The sequence below is a fragment of the Schistocerca piceifrons genome, chromosome 3, assembly GCF_021461385.2.
Source record: "Schistocerca piceifrons isolate TAMUIC-IGC-003096 chromosome 3, iqSchPice1.1, whole genome shotgun sequence".
Classification (NCBI taxonomy): Eukaryota; Metazoa; Arthropoda; class Insecta; order Orthoptera; family Acrididae; genus Schistocerca; species Schistocerca piceifrons.
In genome coordinates this window covers 342,829,694-342,856,623 of record NC_060140.1, presented here as the reverse complement: position 1 = coordinate 342,856,623, position 26,930 = coordinate 342,829,694, and the positions used below count along the sequence as shown (strand labels likewise).

At 42.0% G+C, this 26,930-nt stretch overlaps 1 protein-coding gene across 1 annotated transcript in view; it reads right to left on the bottom strand.

Moving 5' to 3' along the window:
- Nucleotides 1-26,930, bottom strand: part of LOC124788146 (RAB11-binding protein RELCH homolog) — a 136,004-nt gene that overhangs the window by 59,315 nt on the left and 49,759 nt on the right. Inside the window, exons 9-14 of the mRNA XM_047255292.1 lie at nt 22,727-22,867; nt 13,159-13,323; nt 8,684-8,846; nt 2,737-2,893; nt 2,509-2,632; nt 34-162 (exon numbers count right to left, since the gene is read on the bottom strand). Of these exons, the coding sequence (XP_047111248.1) occupies nt 34-162; nt 2,509-2,632; nt 2,737-2,893; nt 8,684-8,846; nt 13,159-13,323; nt 22,727-22,867 (879 nt within the window). The remainder of the gene's footprint in view (nt 1-33; nt 163-2,508; nt 2,633-2,736; nt 2,894-8,683; nt 8,847-13,158; nt 13,324-22,726; nt 22,868-26,930) is intronic.

Below are 26,930 nucleotides of genomic sequence, written 5' to 3'. Positions count from 1 at the left end.
ATTCATTACAAAAGGAGTTTCAGAGTAACTTACCTTCAAAGGAGCTAATACTCCAACAATATAAACAGGTACAATTGCTAATGGTGGATACATATTTCCATTCCTAATATCGGTTAATGATACTTCTATATTCTGTACACGTTCAATGAAGCATGGTTTAACCTAAAATAATACAATTACAAACATTACTTTAAATTAATTCAAATTAACAAATTTTCTTGAAAGTTACAAAAAATAAATGCTGCATGTCTGCAACAATGATTTTTTCAGGTCTCTTTTCATAACAAATGTCAATTTCCACATCAAAATCACTACACAATTGTATTTGTTTTGAGATTACAGTCCTGCTGAGTTTTTAACTGACATGTTTGCCACTGATTATCTTATTCATTCCAATTTTCACAAGTGCAATTTCAACCTTTCATCACATCAGTGCACAATGCATGAATACCAATGATTATATGACAAATGTTGACATAATCTACAGAGGCTCACATCAATTTGAATCACTTTATTAATGTTGACAACAGTCGTCTTTTAACACTATACCACTTTAATAATGACCAAAGTTTGAAACTGCAGTTGTGGAAATTGTAATAAATAATACAGTCAATGGCAAACATGTCATTTAAAAAAAATCATGTTATTCATCACCAACAGAAGAGTCTGCATTATTAATGTATAAGCAGTCTTCACGTCTTCCAAACTCCTGAGACCTAACAAAGGAGAAATACGATTCAAGAAAAGTTGCAGGAGCACACTATAAGGTGAATGGAGAAAGTAGGGGCAAAAACGTAGTATGATGAACAACACAGTTAATGGGACTTCTGTACTTGAAAAGCGTGACAAAAAAATTAACAGGCAGAGATGTATTCTTTGACTTTTCCTACATTACAGTACATATTTTGTACAGAATGTGACTTAACAGAACCAAATAAAACTACAACAAAATAAAATCTTGACTAAAGCTTTCTATACATCTGTAATTTGATAAAAGAATGTCGTTAATGGGACTGTATGTTGGTAAAAGGATGTGATTGAAGTTTACAGAGACTTCAGCCACCTATATGTTGTTTCTATCTAAACAAAAAATCAGACACTGGAAGTCCAGTATGGAATAACAACAATAATATGGAAAGGATAGTCAGGTCGTAGTGCCCAGAGACAGTGCGCAGCGCCCGCCCCCCCCCCCCCCCCCCCCCCACACACACACAGTGTATGTGTGTGTGTGTTGACCTGTTTCAAAATTCTTATAAGTATTATTAAGTTCTGGTATCATCATATAGCCACAGCCAATTTTATAGAACATACAATAATTTCACTATCTGTTCAAGCCATATGGTGTGACATATCATCACATCAGGCTTAAAAAAATAATTTCTCTCTCAGCAGAATTAATATGCTTCCTGGTAATCTTTACTCCCTTACAAGAGAAACTCTCCATCACACTGCAATCGAATTTAATGGTAAGATGGACCAGTGGGTAGCCCGTCAAAAAACTGAACAGAGCTCAAGTATGAAAACAGGAAGAGAAAAAGAAAGCAAAGTAGAAACTGTGAACAGTCCAAGGACAAGAGGTGAAATGAAAAGCAGCCTGAAACAGAAACGGCATTGTAGTTAAGTGGTGACAGTGTTTGGCTGTGAAGCGGGCAAGCCATGTTCAAAACTCTCTTGCGCCATTTACTTTCATTTTATTTTTTCACAGCATTATGAATTGTCCATCTGGTCATTGAAATGTTTGTTCTCTTTCTGTAGTCTTGGCAGTTGTCATACTATACACTGGTTACAGAATATGAGTCATGTGGTAAGATGACGTTACTGTCGCATGTAAATGTGGTGCATATTGAGAGCAGGTGAGATACCACATAGATATCTCACAAAAAAAGAAAACAACAAATAAACAGGTGTGAACTATGTTACAACAAAGGAATTCAAGAGTCAAAGCTTCCAAAATGGAATGCAACTTCAAAAACACATGTTTTGACAGAGCACAGAGAAACCACGTGATTGTGAAACTATTGAGTTGATTTGTTACGGCTTATGTGACAAGCTATCATGTTTTCATCATTTCCTTGGGAGTGACCACATTCACATTCATACAAACACTTAAATCTGTGAGATGAGGAGGCTTGCTCTATATTGCAGTTCTTGTTCTTAGATCATTCAGTTTCTATTTTGCTTCTTCCAGTTTCCATGCTTAATGTGTGTTCAGGTTTTGACGGGCTCCCCATCGAGCCCTCTTACCACCAAATCTGAGGGGAGTTTCCCTTGTTAGTATCTGTAATCTAATTTGTTAGTGTGAATCCATCCTACAGCAGTATCTGTTTGCCAAATTATTTATGTATTCAGTATTACTTAAAGCCAAATAACAAACCAAAAGGTAGCAGATGCCATTAGAATCTTTTAAAAAAGAATATATTCAAGGCATTCATTTTTTACCTACATCTTCAAACAAATTCATATGAATTTTCTGAAAAATAAAGTATGTTATATACGCATTACACACACCTTCTGTCTTATAATAGAACTGCCAAATCCATTGCATAAATCTCTAAATAACTTCACAAAGCCAACGACAATATCATCCCTCATGGTTTCCATACCTTGGACAATATCTAAAACTTCTGGTATCCTACAAAAAGAGAAAGTACACTGTCACACAAAGTACAATCAAAATTAATAAACAACTACCCATAGCAAATTATATTAAACAATGTCTGATTAATTACAACTCACATCTGTGCAAAGATCCATTCTAGTTCTGGCCATTCTTCATACCATTCTTGGTCAACATATGCATCAAATGCTCCCAAAACCATTGGTATTTCATGCTTGCTATCTAGAAATGTTGTTGGGTTGGTTAAAGCATGCCCTGCCCTAAATGAACGAGACCCTGCAAAAGAAAAAAAAAGCGAATCAAAAAAACTAAACAACAGTATTACATTTTTCACACAATGGAAAATCCAGAATGAAATAATGACAACATTATGAAATGGGTAGACTGCTACTCACCACATGGCGGAGACATTGAGCCACAAACAGGCACAAGAAAAAGACTACTAAACATGTTAGCTTTTGGCCAGGAGGGAGAACCAATCTGCATCTGGGTGGTGGTGATGGTAAGGATGAGGCTGGGGTGGGGTGGGGGAGGGGGAGGGGGAGGGAAAAGCATGGCATGGGTGAGGACAGTGAGGTGCTTTGTAGGAGCATACAGGGACAATGTGGAGAAAGGTTGGGGGGGTGGGGGGGGGGGTGGGAGGGGGTGGAGGAAGTGGAAAAGAAGAGAACTAAAAAGAATGTGGGTGGGTGTGCGGAATAGAAGGCTGTGAAATTCTAGACTGGGGACAGAGAAGGGGATAGGTGGGTGGAAGACTATTATCAACGGTTGAGTCCATGAGGGTTACGGGAATGTAAGATACATTGCACAGAGAGTTCCCACCTGTGCAGTTCAGATAAGCTGGTATTGGTAGGGAGAATCCAGATGGCACAGGCTGTGAAGCAGTCATTAAAATGAAGAACATTGTGTTGGGCAGTGTGCTCAGCAACTCGTGTTGTGTTGGGCGATGTGCTCAGCAACTGGGTGCTGCAGCTATTTCTTGGTCACAGGTTGTCCGTGGCCATTCATCTGTGCAGAGGGCAGACAGCTTGTTGGTTGTCATGCCTAGGCGTGGTCTACAAGTTAAGTTGCAACTACTGTGTTTCATTCTATGTCGGCATGAAAACTAACAAGCTGTCTGTCCGCACGAATGGCCACCGACAAACTGAGACCAAGGAACAGCTGGATCATCCATCTACATCTACATCTACATCTACATCTACATCTATACTCCGCAAGCCACCCAACTGTGTGTGGCAGAGGGCACTTTACCTGCCACTGTCATTACCTCCCTTTTCTGTTCCAGTTGCGTACGGTTCGCGGGAAGAACGACTGTCTGAAAGCCTCCGTGCGCGCTCGAATCTCTCTAATTTTACATTCGTGATCTCCTCGAGAGGTATAAGTAGGGGGAAGCAATATATTTGATACCTCATCCAGAAACGCACCCTCTCGAAACCTGGCGAGCAAGCTACACCGCGATGCAGAGCGTCTCTCTTGCAGAGTCTGCCACTTGAGTTTGCTAAACATCTCTGTAATGCTATCACGATTACCAAATAACCCTGTGACGAAATGCACCGCTCTTCTTTGGGTCTTCTCTATCTGCTCCGTCAGACCGATCTGGTACGGATCCCACACTGATGAGCAATACTCAAGTATCGGCCGAACGAGTGTTTTGTAAGCCACCTCCTTTGTTGATGGACTACATTTTCTAAGGACTCTCCCAATGAATCTTAACCTGGTACCCACCTTACCAACAATTAATTTTATATGATCATTCCACTTCAAATCGTTCCGCATGCATACTCCCAGATATTTTACAGAAGTAACTGCTACCAGTGTTTGTTCCGCTATCATATAATCATACAATAAAGGATCCTTCTTTCTATGTATTCGCAATACATTATATTTGTCTATGTTAAGGGTCAGTTGCCACTCCCTGCACCAAGTGCCTATCCGCTGCAGATCATCTTGCATTTCGCTACAATTTTCTAATGCTGCAACTTCTCTGTATACTACAGCATCATCCGCGAAAAGCCGCATGGAACTTCTGACACTGTCTACTAGGTCATTTATATATATTGTGAAAAGCAATGGTCCCATAACACTCCCCTGTGGCACAGCAGAGGTTATTTTAATGTCTGTAGACATCTCTCCATTGATAACAACATGCTGTGTTCTGTTTGCTAAAAACTCTTCAATCCAGCCACACACCTGGTCTGATATTCCGTAGGCTCTTACTTTGTTTATCAGGCGACAGTGCGGAACTGTATCGAACGCCTTCCGGAAGTCAAGAACAACAGCATCTACCTGGGAGCCTGTATCTAATATTTTCTGGGTCTCATGAACAAATAAAGCGAGTTGGGTCTCACATGATCGCTGTTTCCGGAATCCATGTTGATTTCTACAGAGTAGTTTCTGGGTTTCCAAAAACGACATGATACACGAGCAAAAAACATGTTCTAAAATTCTACAACAGATCGACATCAGAGATATAGGTCTATAGTTTTGCGCATCAGCTCGACGACCCTTCTTGAAGACTGGAACTACCTGTGCTCTTCTCCAATCATTTGGAACCTTCCGTTCCTCTAGAGACTTGCGGTACACGGCTGTTAGAAGGGGGGCAAGTTCTTTCGCGTACTGTGTGTAGAATCGAATTCGTATCCCGTCAGGTCCAGTGGACTTTCCTCTGTTGAGTGATTCCAGTTGCTTTTCTATTCCTTGGACACTTATTTCGATGTCAGCCATTTTTTCGTTTGTGCGAGGATTTGGAGAAGGAACTGCAGTGCAGTCTTCCTCTGTGAAACAGCTTTGGAAAAAGGTGTTTAGTATTTCAGCTTTACGCAGGTCATCCTCTCCTGGAGTGTCTGGATATGCTGTTTCGAGCCACTTACTGATTTAATCTAAGACCAGAACTTCCTAGGATTTTCTGTCAAGTCGGTACATAGAATTTTACTTTCGAATTCACTTAACACTTCACGCATAGCCCTCCTTACGCTAAATTTGACATCGTTTAGCTTCTGTTTGTCTGCAAGGTTTTGGCTGCGTTTACACTTGGAGTGAAGCTCTCTTTGCTTTCACAGTAGTTTCCTAACTTTGTTGTTGAACCACGGTGGGTTTTTCCCGTCCCTCACAGTTCTACTCGGCACATGCCTGTCTACAACGCATTTTACGATTGCCTTGAACTTTTTCCATAAACACTCAACATTGTCAGTGTCGGGCAGAAATTTTCGTTTTGATCTGTTAGGTAGTCTGAAATCTGCCTTCTATTACTCTTGCTAAACAGATAAACCTTCCTCCCTTTTTTTATATTCCTATTAACTTCCATATTCAGGGATGCTGCAACGGCCTTATGATCACTGATTCCCTGTCGTGCGCTTACAGAGTCGAAAAGTTCGTGTCTGTTTGTTATCAGTAGGTCCAAGATATTATCCCCACGAGTCGGTTCTCTGTTTAATTGCTCGAGGTAATTTTCAGATAGTGCACTCAGTATAATGTCACTCGATGCTCTGTCCCTACCACCCGTCCTAAACATCTGAGTGTCCCAGTCTGTATCTGGTAAATTGAAATCTCCACCTAAGACTATAACATGCTGAGAAAATGTGAAATGTATTCCAAATTTTCTCTCAGTTGTTATGCCACTAATACTGCTGAGTTGGGAGGTCGGTAAAATGAAGCAACTATTAACCTAGCTCGGTTGTTGAGTGTAACCTCCACCCATAATAATTCACATGAACTATCCACTTCTACTTCACTACAGGATAAACTACTACTAACAGAGACAAACACGCCACCACCGGTTGCATGCAATCTATCCTTTCTAAACACCGTCTGTGCCTTTGTAAAAATTTCAGCAGAATTTATCTCTGGCTTCAGCCAGCTTTCTGTACCTATAACGATTTCAGCTTCGGTGCTTTCTATCAGCGCTTGAAGTTCTGGTACTTTACCAATGCAGCTTCGACAGTTTACAATTACAATACCGATTGCTGCTTGGCCCCCCCATGTCCTGACTTTGCCCCGCACCCTTTGAAGCTGCTGCCCTTTCTGTACTTGCCCAAGGGGCCATTTAACCTAAAAAACTGCCCAGTCCACGCCACACAACCCCTGCTACCCGTGTAGCCGCTTGCTGTGTGTAGTGGACTCCTGACCTATCCAGCGGAACCCGAAACCACACCACCCTATAGCGCAAGTCGAGGAATCTGCAGCCCACATGGTCGCAGAACCGTCTCAGCCTCTGATTCAGACCCTCCACTCGGCTCTGTATCAAAGGTCCGCAGTCAGTCCTGTCGACGATGCTGCAGATGGTGAGCTCTGCTTTCATCCCACTAGCGAGACTGGCAGTCTTCACCAAATCAGATAGCCGCTGGAAGCCAGAGAGGATTTCCTCCGAGCCATAGCGACACACATCATTGGTGCCGACATGAGCGACCACCTGCAGATGGGTGCACCCTGTACCCTTCATGGCATCCAGAAGGACCCTTTCCACATCTGGAATGACTCCCCCCGGTATGCACACGGAGTGGTTTTCTTCCCCTCTCTTGCTGCCATATCCCTAAGGGGCCCCATTACGCACCTGACGTTGGAGCTCCCAACTACCAGTAAACCCACCCTCTGCGACCGCCCGGATCTCGCAGACTGAGGGGCAACCTCTGGAACAGAACAAGCAGCCATGTCCGGCCGAAGATCAGTATCAGCCTGAGACAGAGCCTGAAACCGGTTCGTCAGACAAACTGGAGAGGCCTTCCGTTCAGCCCTCCGGGATGTCTTTCGCCCCCTGCCACACCTCGAGACAACCTCCCACTCTACCACAGATGAGGGATCAGCCTCAATGTGGACAGTATCCCGGGCAGTCGTAGTCCGATCGGGGGATGCGTGGGACGAGGTGGCCGTCCCCGACAAACCCCCATCCAGACCCCCACAGTGATGCCCATTGGCAACAGCCTCAAGCTGTGTGACCAAAGCCAACACTGCCTGAAGCTGGGAGCGAAGGGATGCCAACTCAGCCTGCATCCGAACACAGCAGCTGCAGTCCCTATCCATGCTAAAAACTGTTGTTCAAAGAACGTCTGAACTAATCTACAGAGAGCACAAACAATTTGACACAAAATTTCAACGGTTATTAAAATACAAGATTGCCTAGTAAATGCAGTAATGCTGCTACTTGTGCACTGCTGACACACTGCTCGGCGGCGGAAGGAGACTACATGATTTTACACTATTCAGGTACTAAAACACGATGCTACAACTCTCCAATACTATAACACGCCCGAAATTTATGAATTAAACAATGCAAATACCAAAACACGCAAAGAAATTGAGAATTAAACTATGTAATAAATAAGTTAGCTAAGAGTATACGACTTGCTGCTGGCAACTGCTTATCCAACGGCGGCAGGGAGCACCCAACACAACATTCTTCATTTTAATGACTGCTTCACAGCCTGTGCCATCTGGATCCTTCTTACCAACACCAGCTTTACTGAAATGTGCAGGTGGGAACATGCCCTTTCTATGTTCCATAGCATTTCTGGCCTCAATATTTGTTAGTCATTGTCCATCACCCACCTATCCCCTTCCCTGTTCCCAGTCCAGCACTACACAGCCTTCCATTCCAGAAGTGCACCACAGACTTTTTACTTCTCTCCTTTTATGATCCCCCACTCCACCCTCTCCCCACCTCCTCCCTGTTTTATGCTCCCAAAAACAGCACATTACCGTCCACACCCATACACTGCTCTTCCTTACTCCCACTGCCCAGGTTACTTCTCCCATAACATGCAGTAGCTCGCAGTCTGGCCTTGGCAGACAGAGACAATGGTCATGTGTGTGTAAACTGCATTTGCAGGAATGTGCACATGTATGTTGTCTATTTCAGAAGAAGGCCTTCTGGCCAAAAGTTAATCTATTTAGTAGTCATTTTGTTGTGCCTGTCTATGACTCAACATCTCCACTGCAGGCTGAGTAGCAATCTATCCTTTTAATAATATTACATCCTTAATATTTACAGACATTTATCAACATGACAAATACTTTATTAAAATTTATTTCATACTGTTAACTGATGTAGAACAGTAATATTAATCTACTTACGAATGGAGCTCGCAGCCTGAGTATCTAAGGTCTCTAAGACTGGTTTTACTGCTACTACAGACATCACAATGTAAGGCACCAGAGTCTTTAGAACAATTACAGGGGACAGAAGGCGTTGTTCTGCGTTCTTTTGCATTGCTGTTCCTGGAGAATTTGGTGGGCTCTGTGAACAAAACATAATTTGTTTAACAAACTTAAAATATAATGAAATACTTCATTAGCATCTAGGAAGGTTTTAGAGTGAATCAAATGAATGTCTTTAGCATAATAAAAGCAAATTACAGAATCACCTAGTTTGTTGGACACAGGAACATCCGGTACTGCAAATGATGAATAACAATTAAAAAATGGGAATTATGTGTCAATAATCTAAAGATTTATGCCTCTCCTCTTAGTCTTGAGAGTTTGCTTTGAAACTTCTGGCCATATTATGTGTATGGGAATGAAGTTTACTTGCACAACATTACAGATTTAAATCTGAACAGTTCTTTCCCAGTGAAACTGATTGGTGAGCTGGTTCTCAAGATAGAGGAAGATAAAGATTATTTTGTGTGTGTGTGGGGGGGGGGGGGGGGGGGGAGTCTCTCAATGTAAAATATTATACAGGTCATCTCCACCCGTCCAAAATGCATGCCAGAGAGAGAGAGAGAGAGAGAGAGAGAGAGAGAGAGAGAGAGAGAGAGAGAGAGAGATAGAGAGAGATAGAGAGAGAGAATGCAAATGTGCAGGCTAACTAGCCCCACCCCCTATACATGGGGCAGATCATGCTTTAGCCAACCCAACAACATTTCTAGATATCAGCACAAAATAACAATGCTTTTGGGAGAATCTGATGTATGTTTTGACCAACAATGTTAGAGGACCATAATTCCTAAAAACGGTAAAGGAATTTTTGTCTCACAGTCACATTTATGTTTTTATGCATTTGGCTTTGAGCACATAAAAATGCCTGAAAAATAAATTCATTTTAAATACTCAGAAAGATACAATTGAATTGAGTACTGCAAGCATGAAAGCTGCAACTAGCATAAAATTAATGCAACATAAAATTAATCCAGCATTTTCATTAGTTTACTTTCAGTCTACGGGTTCAGCTGCTATTTTTGACATAGAAATGAAAGAGGTGGAACAATAATCTCTCACTATAAGAAAAAAAGAACTGACACACAGCTGCTGCACTTACTGTCCCAGTTCCATTATTATACCAGGAAATACAACGAAACAAGAGTTGTCATGCTTTTCAGACAACTGGAGGATATCAAGGTGAAATGATTTATACCATTTTCAAGGAATACCTACAGACTTCAACACCTCCAGGATATTTTGAATAGGCATGATACTGACTTTACTACATTAGTGATCATTTCAAGATTTACCACACTTATGTACAACCAGCTGAGCAGCAAAGGCATAAACATTTGTGTCAAAAGGTCACAAGAGAAAACTGGACCTGAGAGATGTTCAACACTATTGATTAAAAATAAAATTTCAATGAAGATGGCACTGAGTTCTATAATAACGCTCTGCCAAAGAGAACACTGCATTTTAAGCAAAGAAGTCTAACAATGGGAAAATCCAGGAGTACAGAGTAACTGTTTTGCATATGATCAAGCTGATTAGCTACAAATTTTCAGCACTTGAAAAAACCTACTACTATTATATCAATGGCATAGTTGGATATATCAACAGTATCTTGATATCTGGCATGCACACTCTGGATACAAAGCTGACAAGTTGATACAAATTGTGCTTCCATACCAGCATAAAATAAGAAAGGAATAACTGCCACTTCACAGAAATGCTGAAATCTATAGAAAAAATCATGTCCTTCCATGTAAGTCCTGTAACTGTTGACATTTACGAGAGGAAGCAGATCATTTCTGGGGGAAAAAACAACTTGATGGAAAAAAAACAAAAATTGCAACAAATGCTATCTGTCACGTATATACATACGCTGCAAACACTATTTAGTTTTGTCATCCCCTACAACTTCAAGTCCAAGCCAGTAGTTTCTACACTTGCAGAATTGATCAAATACTCTAGTGTTTGGAAAAAGTCATTGGATAAGAGTATGTTATTAATTATTTTTATGTGGTATTCACCTTAAATAAAAATTGTCATACCCAAAGATCACTACAAATTTTTGCATCAGTTCAACAATGTGTGTATTACAACAACAAGAGGCATTTAATAAATAACGCAACACAATTTTTTCCCTGAAAACTGTTTGGTTTTATTCAGGATTCCAGTACACCATATTATTATTCACTCTTTTGACTACAATAACCTATTTTAGAACATAATCTCTGTTCAATGCAACAGCCTTATGCCACCTTACTAGGAGGAACCGTGTGCCCGCATGGTAGCACTCTACCCATCAATGACAGAGACAACGTCTTGCTGTATCAATAAGTTCCCCATCATACACGTGCAGCTTCCTGCGGAGTTCATCCTTCATTGGGTCAAACAAGTGGAAGTCTGAAGGTATGAGGTCCAGGCTGCAGGGCTGGTGAGGAAGAATAGTCCAATGAAGTTTCGTGAGCTCCTATCGGGTGTGCAGACCTTTGTGAGGCCTTGCATTGTCATGGAGAAGGAGAAATTTATTTACATTTTTGTGGCACCAAAAACGCAGAAGTCATCTCTACAATTTCCTGAGGGTAGCACAATACACTTCAGAGTTGATCACTGCACCATGAGGAAGGACCTCAAATAGAAGAACCACTTCAGAGTGCCCGAAGACTGACTCCAGTGAGGATGCAGCCAGTGAGGATGCAGCTTTGAACTTTTTCTTCAGAGGAGAGGTGGTGTGGTGCCACTCCACGGATTGGCAATTTCTTACCTGTTAAAAGTGATGAACCCTTGCTTCATTGCCTGCAATGATGTTCGACAAAATATGGTCATGATCATTATCATAACACACAAGCAATTGCACACAGATGGCCCTTTGTTGCTCTTTACAGTCTTCTTTTAGGTGGCAAGTGACCCAAAGGGTGCAAACCTTTGAGCAATCCAACTGGTGGATAGGTGAGTCAGCACTACCAATGGAGACACCGAGTTGAGTAGCAAGGTGTTGGATTGTGATCCATTGATCACCTTGAATGAGTATGTCCACATATCCTGACACTGCAGGAATTACAGCTGTGTGCAGCCAGCCAGCATGCAGGAAATCAGATAGGTTTGTGCAACCCTGTACCAATGATGACAGACGTCTCATCCAATGACTCATGTGCTTTTGTTCACTGCCAGGTCTCTGTAGACATTCTGACGCACTTATGAATATTTGCAACACTCTGATTTCTGCCACAAGAAACTCAATGACAGCTCTCTACTTGGACTGCACCTTCTTCAAAAAATCCATTTTGAATGCTACGCATAGTGCCACCACCTACAGGGACTTCATGAAACTATAGGGGCTGAAGTGGGAATATTCCTTGATGTCCCATGACAAATTCCATATTTTCCTCAACCAAAACTGGCCAATAAAAATAATGTGTTGCATTACTTATTGAACACTCCTTGTAGATGAATGTCCACTACATCTTAAAGATCTACAGCTCAGGAATATTACCAGTGATCAGGAAATTATGTTGTAAACCAGCACTGAACTTCCAAGGTAATAATAACAGCACAATTGTCAAATATAACACAGCTATTACGGCACCAACCAAACACTGTTATGCGAGTTAAAAAAGAGCTACAGTATACCAAATGTGAATACAAAAATATACATCGTATGTCAAGTCCTGTTACTACAAAGTTGGTTTGCATGTGTAAGGAGAAATAGTCACGAGGTAAGATTTAAAAAAAGTGTACACAATACAAGGAAGGAAAGTTACTCTAACACTTAGATCAGATGAGACATAAGAAGCCAGAGTAAAAAGAAGGAAGTAGGGATAAAGTATAAAGTCGACTTCGCAAAGCTCTTATTGACTTAAACACGATTTACAGGTGATAGATGAGTTTCAACATCTGGAGATTCGCATTTCGAAGATATCTTTGTGACTTTAGGATAAAAAATGAACAGACAGAAGAAGAAGAAGAAGAAGAAGAAGATGATAACAATGAATTGACAAATAAAATAAATCAGAAGAAAAGAGGGGACATCAAAATAAAATAAAAGACAGACAATGGTGATAAGGTAAAAAAGTAAAGGAAATAAGTTTTGCTTTTTTCTCTCTTGAAAAAGAGAAATCTCCGTGTACTTGTTTACAACCCAGGGCCAACAGAAATCCATGAGAAACCCTTGTTTTCTCAGATGGTGGGAGGGGAGGGAGGGAGGGAGGGAGGGAGGGAGGGAGAGAGAGAGAGAGAGAGAGAGATGTCCCTCTCAGAGAATAACCAGAGGTTCCTTTTGTTGTACTTCACGGTGACTTCATGTATATCCGTCTCAGTTGTTTGTCAATACATTTTAGCATTTTGCAGTTTATTTGGGAATGGAAAAGATATGCCTAATGCTCATAATGTTCAATTATTACCTTCACCTGGATGTGAATCCGCTGGAGAAGTCTAGTGAGAAGATGTGTATGTAGTCGTCCTATGTCCAGTGACCACTGTGCCAGGACTGGAAACAAGATGTTTGTTGTACTAGCCACCACACTTGCTGCTGGATCATCCAATGCAGTCATTGAGAGCTCCTCACACTGGAAAAAAGTTTTTTTACTGTTTGTGCACTCAGCTGAGTAACAGCAGATTCCACAGACAACAAAAAATATTTAATGAAATCTATGATAACCATACTTCTATAGAACCATTCTCGAAGTGTTTTACTACTTACCTGTCTCATTATTTCTAATGATGTCATTTCCATGTTATCAACTTGTAAACATACTGTAATAACTAAAATCTCAATTTTTCACCGTTTATGGATTACAAGACTTCACAAATTTTTCACCTTTCATCTCAAAGTACAGATGTATTATTTATTTCTTGAAGATAGGGCTGGACCCTACACTGTTGCAGCACTAATTTTTAACATGAAAGTTGCGTTTGCATATGAAAAACAGGTTCAGTGCTAACAACACATCAAGGCCTGAATAAAACAGGGTTAAAAAAAAACTACTTCGTGAATGATTATTGTTGGTTGTATCCATGTCTTTTATATTTACACAACGTGTTTTGTACAACATTCTCATCTAGCCAGTTTTAGATGCTGTAGTATCACATATCACGTGCATTCATGTGCCAGGAGATCTGATGATTGGATAGCAACCAGAGTGCTTTTCTGATATCATGATGAAAAAGAGAATCCCCAACCGATGAAAAGTCCAACACCATCACTATCCTTAAGTAGGAAAACCAATCAATGAGTCAATATACAAGATTCTCGAAAAATAGTCATCTACAAAAAGACAACTCTGCTATAACATTTGAGAAAATTCTGATTGAAAAGCTGCCTTTTGCCCAGAAAGGAGCTGTACAGACCATATAACGTCACTCACGACTTACACAGAAACAGGCTTTCATAAACATTTGAAAACAACAACTAAATTTTTAGATTTCTCAGCAGCTTACAATACAGTCGGGAGACAGCACCTTCTCTACAAACCCATTCAAATAATCCTATACAGAAAAACAGTCCAACTTTTAACAGCATGCTTGCCACCAGGTCATTTTGGATCATACTGGGCAACAGCATAAGCTCTTCAAAGATGCTAAACGATGGACTACCTCAGGGACCTGTCTTTGTTCCACTGCTGTTTAATTGGTACATCTACAGTATGCCTAAAACTAGAGCTCTTAAGTTAGGACATGACAATGACTGGGTGCTGGCAGCAGGACAACAAAATTTTCAAGAAATGGAAGCCATCTTAACATCTCATTTGGTGATAATGGGAACATACTTTCAGAAGTGACAATTGAAACCAAACAGCTTACTTTCATTTGTGTGACAGAGTGGTGAACAGACAGTGCCCCTACTTCATCATAATCAGCACCCAAAATATCTAGGAGTCATATTGAATGACCCCTCTGCCTTACAAGAAGCATCGAAGATGTGCATTAGGAACAACATCCCACACAAGTTGTGGTGGTGGTGGTGGTGGTGGTGGTGGTGGTGGTTGCTGGTGGGTGAGTGGATGGGTGGGTGGGGGGACTCTGCTGCTGAAACTGTACATTTCAGCACTTTGACTAGTCTACTGTACAACAGAATACGGTGCTCCTTTATGGCTCAATAGTGTGTGTGTGTGCGTGCGTGCGTGCGTGCGCGCGCGCGCCCGCACACACACACACACACACACACACACACACACACACACACACACACACATATACAATGCTTGATGCACAGCTGAACAACATAATGAAAAATATCAGTGGTACACAAGGCCAATCCCTGCCCATACTGCACCACATTCTACTCTCTGGCCTTCAATGAAAAGCAGCTCTTCTCCATGAGTTTAAATGCATACAAGGCAACCCACAACTATATATACGCCAAGATGCAGTTTTCCTAGATATAAATTGGCTTCTATGAGGAAAACCATCCATAAAAACAGCCACAGAATTGCAGCATACACCTCAGTTCAATTTAACCCAGTCACATGAACCAGATTGGACAGAGAGTTGCCCTCCGCATTGTCAGAACTTGTCCTGTATAAGGAAGAAAGACACTGTCTTCAACAAGTCGTGCAGAATATGGACAACGATTAACATAACATGCACCAGCCATGGCAGAAGCACAGACACTCTTTTTCTTATGTGATTGTGGAGCAGCCAAGGCAAACAATTTGCCACACTATTACAGAATGTCCCAGCAGGGCATATTATGGAACCTTCAATGATTTCCTGATAGCTATGAATGATGTAATCAATTTTATTAAGATCTTAAATGTATGTCTGTAAATTACATGTGCTACTGTTGGTATTTTATTCAATATTATGCTTAAAACCCCTACAGTAAATAAATTTACATTATATTGTTGTTGTTGTGGTCTTCAGTCTGAAGACTGCTTTGATGTAACTCTCCAGACTACTCTATCCTGTGCAAGCCTCTTCATCTCTGAATAACTACTACATTCTACGTCTATTTGAACCTGTTTACTGTGTCCAACTCTGTTTCCTCCTACACTTTTTACACTTCCCTCCAAAACTAAACTGATGATTCCCTGATGTCTCAGAATGAGTCCTATCAACAAATCCCATTTTTAGTCAATTATGCCACAAAATTATTCTCCCCCATTCCTAATCAGTACTTCCTTGTTAGCTATGTAATCTACCCATCTAATACTCAGCATTCTTCTGTTGCACTACATTTCAAAAGCTTCTATTCTCTTCTTTCCTGAACAGTTTATCAATGAGTGGCCAGCCAAAACAGCATTGGCTACATTCACATTATTTTTCTTTTATATTTTTATGTATACTCCATGAACAGCACAATCTCTAAGTCATTCACCTACTTCCTTATTTTTCTTATTTTGTTAACCCAATTTATTTTCTCTCACTATCTGCCTGTGTTACACTTTTGTAAATTTATTCTGAATATAACATGTAGTTAACTTATGTCAAAAATACACAGACAATCTTATATACAAAGCTGCATCATCAACAAAAAAACATTTCAATCATCAGGTTTTTTTTTTTTTTTGTTTTTTTGTTTTTTTTTTTTTGTGGTTTTAGGGCGCACAACTTCAATGGTCATTAGCACCCAGACTACGTTAGGAATGCACCGCGAGGCACAAGTTTAAAACAGCAACTAAAAGGGAAAACATGATAAAAGACAGATTGACAGGCATAGGATTAAAAAAACAGCATAATCAAATGTCCTTAGAGAGGTTTGTCAAGTTGATAAACGAAGAACGCGAGCAGGCCAAGATCAAGACGCAGTGTAGTAAAATCCGGACAGGACGTTAAAATGTGGTGGACCATCAGCAATTGCCCACATGGGCAGAATGGTGCCGGCACAGCCGTCAGCAGATGGTGATGGCTGAACCGGCAGTGTCCAATTCATAACTGGGCCAAAACGACCTCCTCCCGCCGAGAAGGGCGTGAGGACGTCGTCCAAGCCACGGGAAGAAGTTTCAAGGCCCGAAGCTTGTTGTCCGTAAGTGCAGCCCAATCGGCATGCCACAGCGATAAAATGCGCCGACAAATGACCCTGCTACAATCTGATGAAGGGACACAACAAGAAGCTGTCCGAGGCTGGAGGATCGCAGCCTTGGCCGCGGCATCTGCAGATTCGTTCCCAGGGATACCGACATGGCCAGGAACCCATATAAAGCTAACCGGAGAACCGTCGTCCACCAGCTGCTGAAGAGAGCGTTGGATCCGGTGCATGAAAGGGTGAACCGGATACGGATCACTGAGGCTCTGGATGGCTCTCAGGGAATCGGAGCAGATGACATAAGCAGAATGTCGGTGGCGGCAGATGTAAAGAACAGCCCGGTAGAGGGCAAAGAGCTCAGCTGTGAAGACCGAACAATGGCCATGGAGCCGGTATTTGAAACTTTGTGCCCCGACAATAAAAGAACACCCAACCCCGTCATTGGTCTTAGAGCCATCTGTATAAATGAAGGTCATATTAATGAATTTCGAACGAAGTTCGACAAAACGGGAGTGGTATACCGAACCGGGGGTAACCTCCTTTGGGAGCGAGCTGAGGTCAAGGTGAACGCGAACCTGAGCCTGGAGCCAAGGTAGCGTGTGGCTCTCGCCCACTCGAAAGGTTGCAGGGAGTGAAAAATCAAGGTGTTGAAGGAGGCGACGAAAGAGAACTCCAGGGGTAGCAGGGCAGAGACATACAACCCGTATTGACGGTCGAGAGAGTCGTCAAAAAAGGAACGATAAGACGGGTGGTCGGGCATTGAAAGTAGCCGACAGGCATACCGACAAAGCAGTATATCGTGCCGGTAGGTGAGTGGCAATTCACCAGCTTCAGCATGAAGACTCTCGACAGGACTAGTATAAAACACTCCGATCGCAAGACGTAAACCCCGATGTTGGATGGAGTTGAAGCGGCGTAAGATGGACGGCCGTGCAGAGGAGTATACGAAGCTCCCATAATCCAGCTTGGAGCGACGATCAACCGATATAGGCGAAGTAGGATGGTTCGATCCGCTCCCCACGACATACTACTGAGAACACGGAGGACATTTAGAGAACAGGTACAACGGGCAGCCAAATATGACACATGTGGAGACCAGCTAAGTTTCCTGTCAAATGTAAGACCTAAAAATTTTGTTGTCTCCACGAATGGGAGAGCAATGGGACCGAGTTGTAAGGATGGTGGGAGAAACTCTTTGTAGCGCCAGAAGTTAATACAGACCGTCTTCCCGGCAGAAAAACGGAAGCCATTGGCGACACTCCAGGTGTAAAGACGGTCAAGAGAACGCTGAAGACAGCGCTCCAGGAAACATGTACGCTGCGCGCTGCAATAGATGGTAAAATCGTCCAACACGTACCCTGAACTGACGATCCATTAAAAAGGAACGAATAAAAAGAGGGAGGCGACTGCGAAGGCCCCATGTATGCATGGTGCGGAGAATGCCCGCCCTCCAACAGGTGTCGTAAGCCTGTCGGGCACTTCCGCAAGAAGTTATTCATAATGAAGGTCGACAAGGTAACCAGATGGTCAACAGCAGAGCAGCGCCTACGAAATCCACATTGTACATTGGTAAGTAGGTGTCGAGATTCGAGCAGCCAAACCAAACGAGAGTTAACCATTCGCTCCATCACCTTACAGACACAGCTGGTAAGCAAGATGGGTCGATAACTGGAAGGCAAGTGCTTGTCCTTCCCCGGCTTAGGAATCGGTACAACAATAGACTCACGCCAGCATGCGGGAACATGTCCTTCAATCCAGATGCGATTATAAGTACGAAGAAGGAAACCTTTACCCGCAGGAGAAAGGTTCTTCAGCATCTGAATATGAATAGAATCAGGCCCTGGAGCGGAGGACCGTGACCGGGCAAGTGCATTTTCGAGTTCCCGCATGGTGAATGGGGCATTATAACTTTCACGATTCGAGGAGCGGAAGTTAGGTGGCCTAGCCTCCTCTGCCTGTTTTCGGGGGAGGAAGGCAGGGTGGTAATGAGCGGAGCTCAAAACCTCTGCGAAAAAGCGGCCGAAGGCATTGGTGACAGCCTCAGGGGCCACAAGGACGTCATTCGCGACCGTCAAGCCAGAAACTGGTGAGTGGACCTTAGTGCCAGATAGCCGGCGCAGGCTACCCCAGACAACAGAAGAAGGAGTAAAACTGTTGAAGGTGCTTGTAAAAGCAGCCCAGCTGGCTTTCTTGTTTTCTTTAATAATACGACGGCACTGCGCACGTAATCGTTTATAATTGATACAATTTGTCACTGTAGGGTGGCGTTGAAAGGTGCGTAAAGCATGTCGACGAGCACGTAAAGCATCTCTACATGCTGCGGTCCACCAGGGGACTGGTACGCGATGTGGAGAAGAAGTAGTGTGAGGGATGGAATATTCAGCAGCAGTGAGAATGACTTCCGTGAGGTGTGCGACCTGACTATCGCAGCTTGTGAAGGTTTGATCCTGAAAGGTCGCCCTGGAAGAGAAGAGCCCCCAGTCTGCTTTGGAGATGTTCCAACTAGTTGAGCACGGAGAGGGGGTATGATGCAGGAGATGGATAACACACGGGAAGTGGTCACTCGAATATGTATCAGAAAGTGCATACCACTCAAACCGGCGTGCAAGTTGAGTAGTACATAAAGAGAGGTCTAAATGGGAATAGGTGTGAGATGTGTCCGAAAGAAAAGTAGGGGCGCCAGTATTGAGGCAGACAAGTGAGCTGGTTGAAAAGGTCTGCTAACAGGGAGCTCCTCGGGCAGGATGCTGGAGAGCCCCAAAGGGGATGGTGGGCATTGAAGTCTCCAGTTAACAAAAATGGTGCAGGTAGCTGAGCAATAATTTGCATCATGTCTGCCCTGGTAACAGCAGACAGCGATGGAGTGTAAACGGTACAAATGGAAAATGTAAAAGTGGGGAGAGTAATTCGGATGGCAGCTGCCTGCAGGCCGGTGTGCAATGTGATGGGATCGTAGTAAATATCATCCCGGACCAGCAACATAACCCCACCATGAGCCGGAATACCTACGACAGGGGGTAGGTCAAAACGCACAGAGGTGTAGTGTGCCAAGGCAATTTGATCGCATGGACGTAGCTTCGTTTCCTGGAGGGCTACGACGAGTGGACGGTGCAAGCGGAGCAGCAACTTCAAGTCCTCTTGGTTGGAGCGAATGCTGCGAATATTCCAGTGAATAAGTGCCATCGTGAGAAGAAAAGGAAGATGAAAGAAGGGGTCACCTGCATCTGACTTCTGGGTCTTCGTTTTGGCAGAAGCTGATGGGAGTGCTTGTGTGAGGGGTGACGGGAGGAAGTGGAGACGTCGACCGTGCGACCTTAGCACTGGCCGAACGGATGACCGTGGTGCTGAAGGTCAGATCGCATGTCTGGGTTGCCACCTCCCTGGTAGTCCGAGGAGAGGCGAGGACAGTACTGTATTTCCCCGCTGGGAGCAGCGTGGGCTTCCTACTAGCAAATAGCTTGCGAGCAGCTGAGGTGGACACTTTCTCTTTGACCCGAATTTCTTGGATACAGTGTTCTTCCTTATAGATGGGACAGTCATGGGAGGATGCTGCATGGTCACCCTGACAGTTCACACAACGAGGAGACGGAGGTGGACAGTCACCCTCATGGGTATCCCTGCCACAAGTGACATATTTAGCCGCATTGGAACAAGACTGGCGAGTGTGATTAAAACGCTGACACTGGTAGCAGCGCATAGGTGTCAGGACATAGGGGCAAACAGAAATAACCTCCTAGCCCGCTTTGATGCGCGATGGCAGCTGAACACTATCAAAGGTCAAGAAAAGTGTCCGGGTCGGTACAAGGTCATTGTTGACCTTTTTCATGACCCTATGGACAGCCGTCACACCCTGCTCAGCGAGGAAAGACTGAATCTCCTCGTCAGTCAATCCGTCGAGTGATCTAGTATATACCACACCACGAAACGAATTCAAAGTTCGGTGAGCCTCCACCCGGACAGGGAACGTGTACAGGAGTGTGGCCCGAAGCAGTTTTTGTGCCTGAAAGGCGCTCTCAGTTTCTAGTAACAAGGTACCATTACGCAACCTGGTACAAGACTTAACAGTTCCGGCTATGGCATCTACGCCCTTCTGGATAACGAAAGGGTTGACAGAGGAAAAATCCTTTCCGTCCTCAGATCGAGAAATGACGAGGAACTGTGGGGCAGGTGGTAGTACTTTTGTCACTGGTGGCTGGTCAAGTTTCTGTTTGTGGGCAGAAGTCGAGAGAGAAGAAGAAGAGAAATCCATTGCGGAGGAATCCCCCATGATTGCCAGCGTCTCCGATGGCGCGCTCCTTCCTTGTGGGGACCCTCTCAGAGGGCACTCCCACCTTAGGTGAATGTTTACACCTCACGTCACACCTCCTGAGAAACAGACGGAGGGACCAATCGGCATGGTCAGAAGGTATCAGCTCAGGCAATCACCCCTCCCTAGGCCTGGCCTTTACCAGGGGGTACGTGCGTGCCTTACTTGTCGACCCAGGGCGGGGAATTACGCGTTACCCCGTCACCGGCTACGCGTGCAAATGCATGGGTCGGCCTTCAGGCGCGCACAGGGAGGAAGGAAGAAGAGGAAAAAGAAGAGAGAGAGGGAGAGAGAGGACAGACTGTCTCAAACGCCGAGGCGGAGACCAGAGAAGACAAGGAGAAGAAGGCAGGGGAAAGAGTAAGGAAGACAGTGAGATGGAGAAGAACAAAGAAAGGAACCAACCAAAGGAAGGAAGAAACGAGAAGAAGTGAAAAACCAAAATGACCGCAAATATAGGCAGGCGCTAACTACCCCCTTGAGGGGGAGGGACTCCTTTTAGTCACCTCTTACGACAGGCAGGAATACCTCGGGCCTATTCTAACCCCCGGACCCGCAGGGGGGATCAGTTTCTGTGATAAGTTACCTTGTTTAATGTAAGAAGATTAATTCTTTTGAGTCAGCCATGACTACTTTCATTTCTTATGGTTGTCCAACTTCTTTCTAATGACTTTACCTCTCCCTGTAATATTCCTTCATTCCTTGTTTCCTTATCCGCTGAAAGAACTCACGTGGTACTTAAACCTATTCTAATCACCCAACACCTATAATGAGGAAACTGATTTTAACCTCCACAAATTCTTCCTTGACTTTACAGATATATTTGTGGGTACTGAAACACTTTACACACTCATCAGTTTCACCACAGAAACATTTTCAGGAATGAGGTCTTATTCAGAAACATTAAAGAAACTCATGGAAAACTGCAAGGGCTAATGGTAATTCTTGTTATTGTTGATCACTTGCCCTTCACTTGAACAGAATTCATGCCATATTATGTAAATAAAATTGACATAGCCTCTTGGTATTGAAATTGCCTTTCTATATTCGAGCACAATATCTGAACACTATGAAATGGCCCAACATTGTATCTTAGCAGTAGTATATTTTTTGAAATGTTAATGACAGACTTAAGGAAGATTATAGAAAATCCCCAGATACTCAGAATAAAATAAAACTTCAAATTGTGGAATACTTGGACTCAAGGATGTAAACTCTGTGAAACTCTAACATTATATTAAACAGCTCTTGACTTGACCAGAATTTAAAAATATGACAGTGGTCTGTATTAAGTTAGATAAATTATTTCTTTGAAGAATTTGGTAAATAACAGCAGCTGAGCAGTAGAAGAGGAGCTGTCACTTTTTTCAAAATAGCTATTTTCTTCATATGTCCTGTGTATAACTCTGTATACAAAAATTATTTATGATACACAGATAGTGGCACAGATTTTATTTACCTGTACAAGTCACATCTTAGTTACGATTTTGCTTCACTTAGAGATGTACAGTTTATAAATAGACAACACAAAATCAACAAGTTTAGAAAAATTACTAATGGCAAATCATGATTAACACCTCTAAGTTCCTTGATTTTATCTTTAAGCTATATTTACAAACATTACAAATATAACTGCTTGCTTTATCACAGTTGTTATGTATGGTAAAAACAGTGAAAGTAACTAGCTAACCATGGTTACCTGAAAATATTTATCTTTATCATCCATAAGCAATATAATCAGAGCTAAGCTTCTTACAACACTTTCTCTCACTGTTTCTTCTTTATCCTCCAACAGCATTTGTTGCAACATAGAAAGCATTAAGGAGTTACGAATGGAACTCTGAAATCAAGTAAAACGTCTTGCAGTGTAAAACAGTTTGAAAACAGTGTAATTGCTTATTAAATTATTTAGATCATTAAATTTATAATAAACAGTTTCAAATTATTCTGCCACTACATCTTGACGTTCTGTGGTTCACCCAAACTACATAAAGTGTGTGCCTGGATGAGACAAAAGCACAGTTTTGAACTAAAAGATGCTGTGCTGCCAGTACATTAATTTCTCTAAATAATTAAAACTGTTTGGGTGCAGTAAAATACATTACAAAATGACAAGAAAAAACACCATTTACCATTAAAATAGGCTGAATGTTCCCACGATGATGATACAAACTTTCAGAATTGGTGGAGAAGGGCAAATTTATTAATATGAGCTACAGGATCTTGTTCCAGCAAAGGGCAAGTTGAAACTTGGGGGGCAGTGCGGGCGAGGGCGGGAGGGGGGGGGGGGGGGGGGAGGACGGGCGAGGGCGGGGGAGCCGAGGGGGCGGGGGAGCCGAGGGGGGGGGGAGCGAGGGGTGGGAGTGAGGGGAGGAGCGAGGGGAGGAGCGAGAGGTAGGAGCGAGAGGTGGGAGCGAGGGGTGGGGGAGCGAGGGGTGGGAGAGCGAGATCAGATTTACCATTGTTGACATTTTCTTAACTGATACCTAGAAACCTGATATGGTTTGAAACCAAATGCTACAGCAGTTATGGATTGAATTAAGATCCTACATAACCTCTTCTCTGAAAGTCTGAAAACTGTTTTACTGCTATACTGAATGTAGTAATTACAATCCAAATTTCAGTATGATATACATTAAGAATATATATATGGTGAACTTCATCACAGTCTGTGAAGTTCAGCACTTTATTACCTACATTCTTCCATTACTTTACTTCAAATGTTGAAACGGAAGAGAACATAGCACGGCTAAATCAAATATGACAAATTAAACGAGAAATGGCACCAGAATTTATGAGTTTATTATCCTCAGGCAGTTACTTCATCCAAAATAATGAAGACAACTGTTTCATAACCATAAAACATTCCTTCCCCTTGTATTGTACTGTCCACAAAAGCTTTTGTACAATCCAGCAGTTTTCCTTCTGGGCATTTCACCTCCCCATCCTTGCTGCCTGTTAACTGCCTACCAATTCATTCAGGTTAAAGCATTAGCACAAGTAAAGAAGTTCCTTAACTGTAGAATTTCTTTTGGGACTTCATTAGCTGTAAATATTTTCACATTCAAGCTCATTTCACCAAAACAAAAATTAATTATTGTAATAACAATAACAGTAACATAATAATAATATTAAACAATTTTTATCAAACAATGGAAAATACAGGATGCAATGTAACAATACTATGAGAAGGAAAGTTGCTACTCACCATACAGCGGAGATGCTGAGTCGCAGATAGGCATGACAATGAGACACTCACAATTAAAGATTTCGGCCATTAAGCTTTCGTCAACAATACACACACACACACACACACACACACACACACACACACACACACACACACACACACACAAACAAATGCAACTCACACACAAAACAAACAAATGCAACTCACACACAAAACAAACAAATGCAACTCTCACACACACGACTGCAGTCTCCAGCAACTGAAACTGCAACTCAGCATCTCAGCTATATGGTGAGTAGCAACTTTCCTTCTCATAACAGTTTTTATTTATTTATATTCATTGTTAAGCAAGGTAATTGCCAGTTATGGCTGACAAAAATATTTGTTTATCACCATTGCAATTTCAAACCTTCCTCATTTTCAACTGAGAGTAGAACACATCTATTACATGCGCAAGTTCATAAACACAACCTTGTGTCCTACTTTTTTTAAAAAAACTCTCTGTGAAATTAGTTACATATGGCTAATGTAAGTAACCACAGGGCCCAGGAAATGATCTGTGGCAGTCTCTGCAAACACCTTGAGACTCTGGCAAAAAATGGAAATGATATGCGATTACAAAAACTCAGGAAGAGGGTTCTCTTAGCCTCTGTCACCTCAATTCTTCAACTTCCTACCTTCACATAGTACTCCTGTTTATCTAAGTAACTCGGTGGAAGGTTAGGTAAGCAACCACAACAGGAAACTGAGTCAGTGAGCAGACAAGACTTGGAGGTTAGTGGAAGGCAATGGGAAACCATTATTGAAATTATCTCAAGAAAACCCCCAGCTTTACTCAACACAAAATGTTCCAGAGTTACAAGTTCCCTGTTTGGATCTCCAAGGGGGAAATGGGGGGGGGGAAACTAGGTTGAGAGGAAGCATCATGAAAAGTAAGAGTCTGTAAGGAGTACTGTTCAGGAACGTGGAATGTAAGGTATATGTAACAGGGAAAACTGGATGTAGTCTAAAAAGAAATGGTGACAGCTGGCATCGACATATTGGGAATACATGAAATAAGGTGGACTGGCGTAAGAATTTGCTTCTAATGGCTGTACAATATACTATTCTTGACAAGAGAGCAATAGAAGTAATGGAATGTGCTTCATTATTAGTAACTGTGTATGAAAAGCAACAATGGGGTGCAATTATAAAAATGATAGAATGATGTCCATCAGATTTCAAAGTCAACTCCTTAACATCACAGAGATTCAAGTTTACGAGCCAACCACCAATGCTAATGAGGACATCACTAATCATATTTATGGAGATTTGCAAGTATTACTGCTCCCAATATCAAAAAAGGTGGTCTTCTTCATTGTTGGATTCAATTCAATTCAATTTTTATCATCACATAACATGCCTTATACAATCAAAGATTGTGACATAGGTGACTTGTCAGTTTTTACACTATATATAACAATACTAAAAATAGACAATAAACTAATAATATACATGGTGTAACATCTTCAAAGAGGTATTTTAATTACAATTATAATGCATTGTTACCATTCATGAAATCTTCTACACTATAGTAACATTTATCTTTCAGATATTTTTCCAGGTCTCTTTTGGTGCCTTTTACATTTGGGTCATCCATATCTTTCCATATTTTATTTACAAATTTCATGCCCATATAAAATGGGGTTTTTTCATATGATTTTAAACGGTGGGTAGGTAACATGTAGCTCGTTCTATGTCTTGTATCATATTGATGCAAGAAGAAGTTGCCCTCAAAAAGTTGTGGGTTTCTTTTCGTGAAAGTGAGAGTTTCATAGATGTATATGCTTGGAATGCTCATTAGATCCAGTTTTACAAATAAAGGTTTGCAGTGTTGCTTTGGTTTTGCTCCAACCATTGCTCGGATGATTCTTTTTTGTAGTCTAAAAGCTCTAAGTAAATTTGTTTTTTCAGACCCCCAGAAAATTATACTATACCTAATGACTGAAACAAAATATGCATTATATACAGTTTTTCTTACAGCTAAATCAGTAATACTATACAAGATATTCATAATATATACAAGGCTATTCAGTCGACCCAGTATGTTGTCCACATGGCGACTCCATAACAGGTTTTTATTGACTAACATGCCAAGGAATTTGACACAGTCTGCAGTCTCTAATTTTTTGTCCATATACCTTATTTCACTTATAGACTGTGCAGATTGTTTTGTGGTAAAATGAACAATTTCTGTTTTTGTAAAATTTAATGTCAAGTTATTATTTTTGACCCATGCCTCCACTTCCCCAAGTGTTTGTTCAATATGACGAATTAGGTCTACCTCATTTCTACAACAGACTACAGCTGTTGAGTCATCTGCATAGAGGATAGTATCAGACTGGACCTGACATGGCATATCATTAATATAATATAGAAAATGCAGTGGCCCTAATATTGAGCCTTGTGGAACACCTAATTGAGTGTTTTTCCAGCCAGAGAGAAATTTCTTGCCGTTGATGTTAATAAGTACTCTTTGTTTTCTGTTTGCCAAGTATGATGACATCCAGCTAAGAGATTTGCCTTGAAAACCATAGCGTGCCAATTTTTGGAGAAGCAGGTCATGATTTACTGTGTCGACGGCTTTGGACAGGTCACAAAAGATGCCTGACACACACATTCTATCATCAAGACATCTGCTGACTTTTGTGACTAATTCAGTTATTGCATGGAT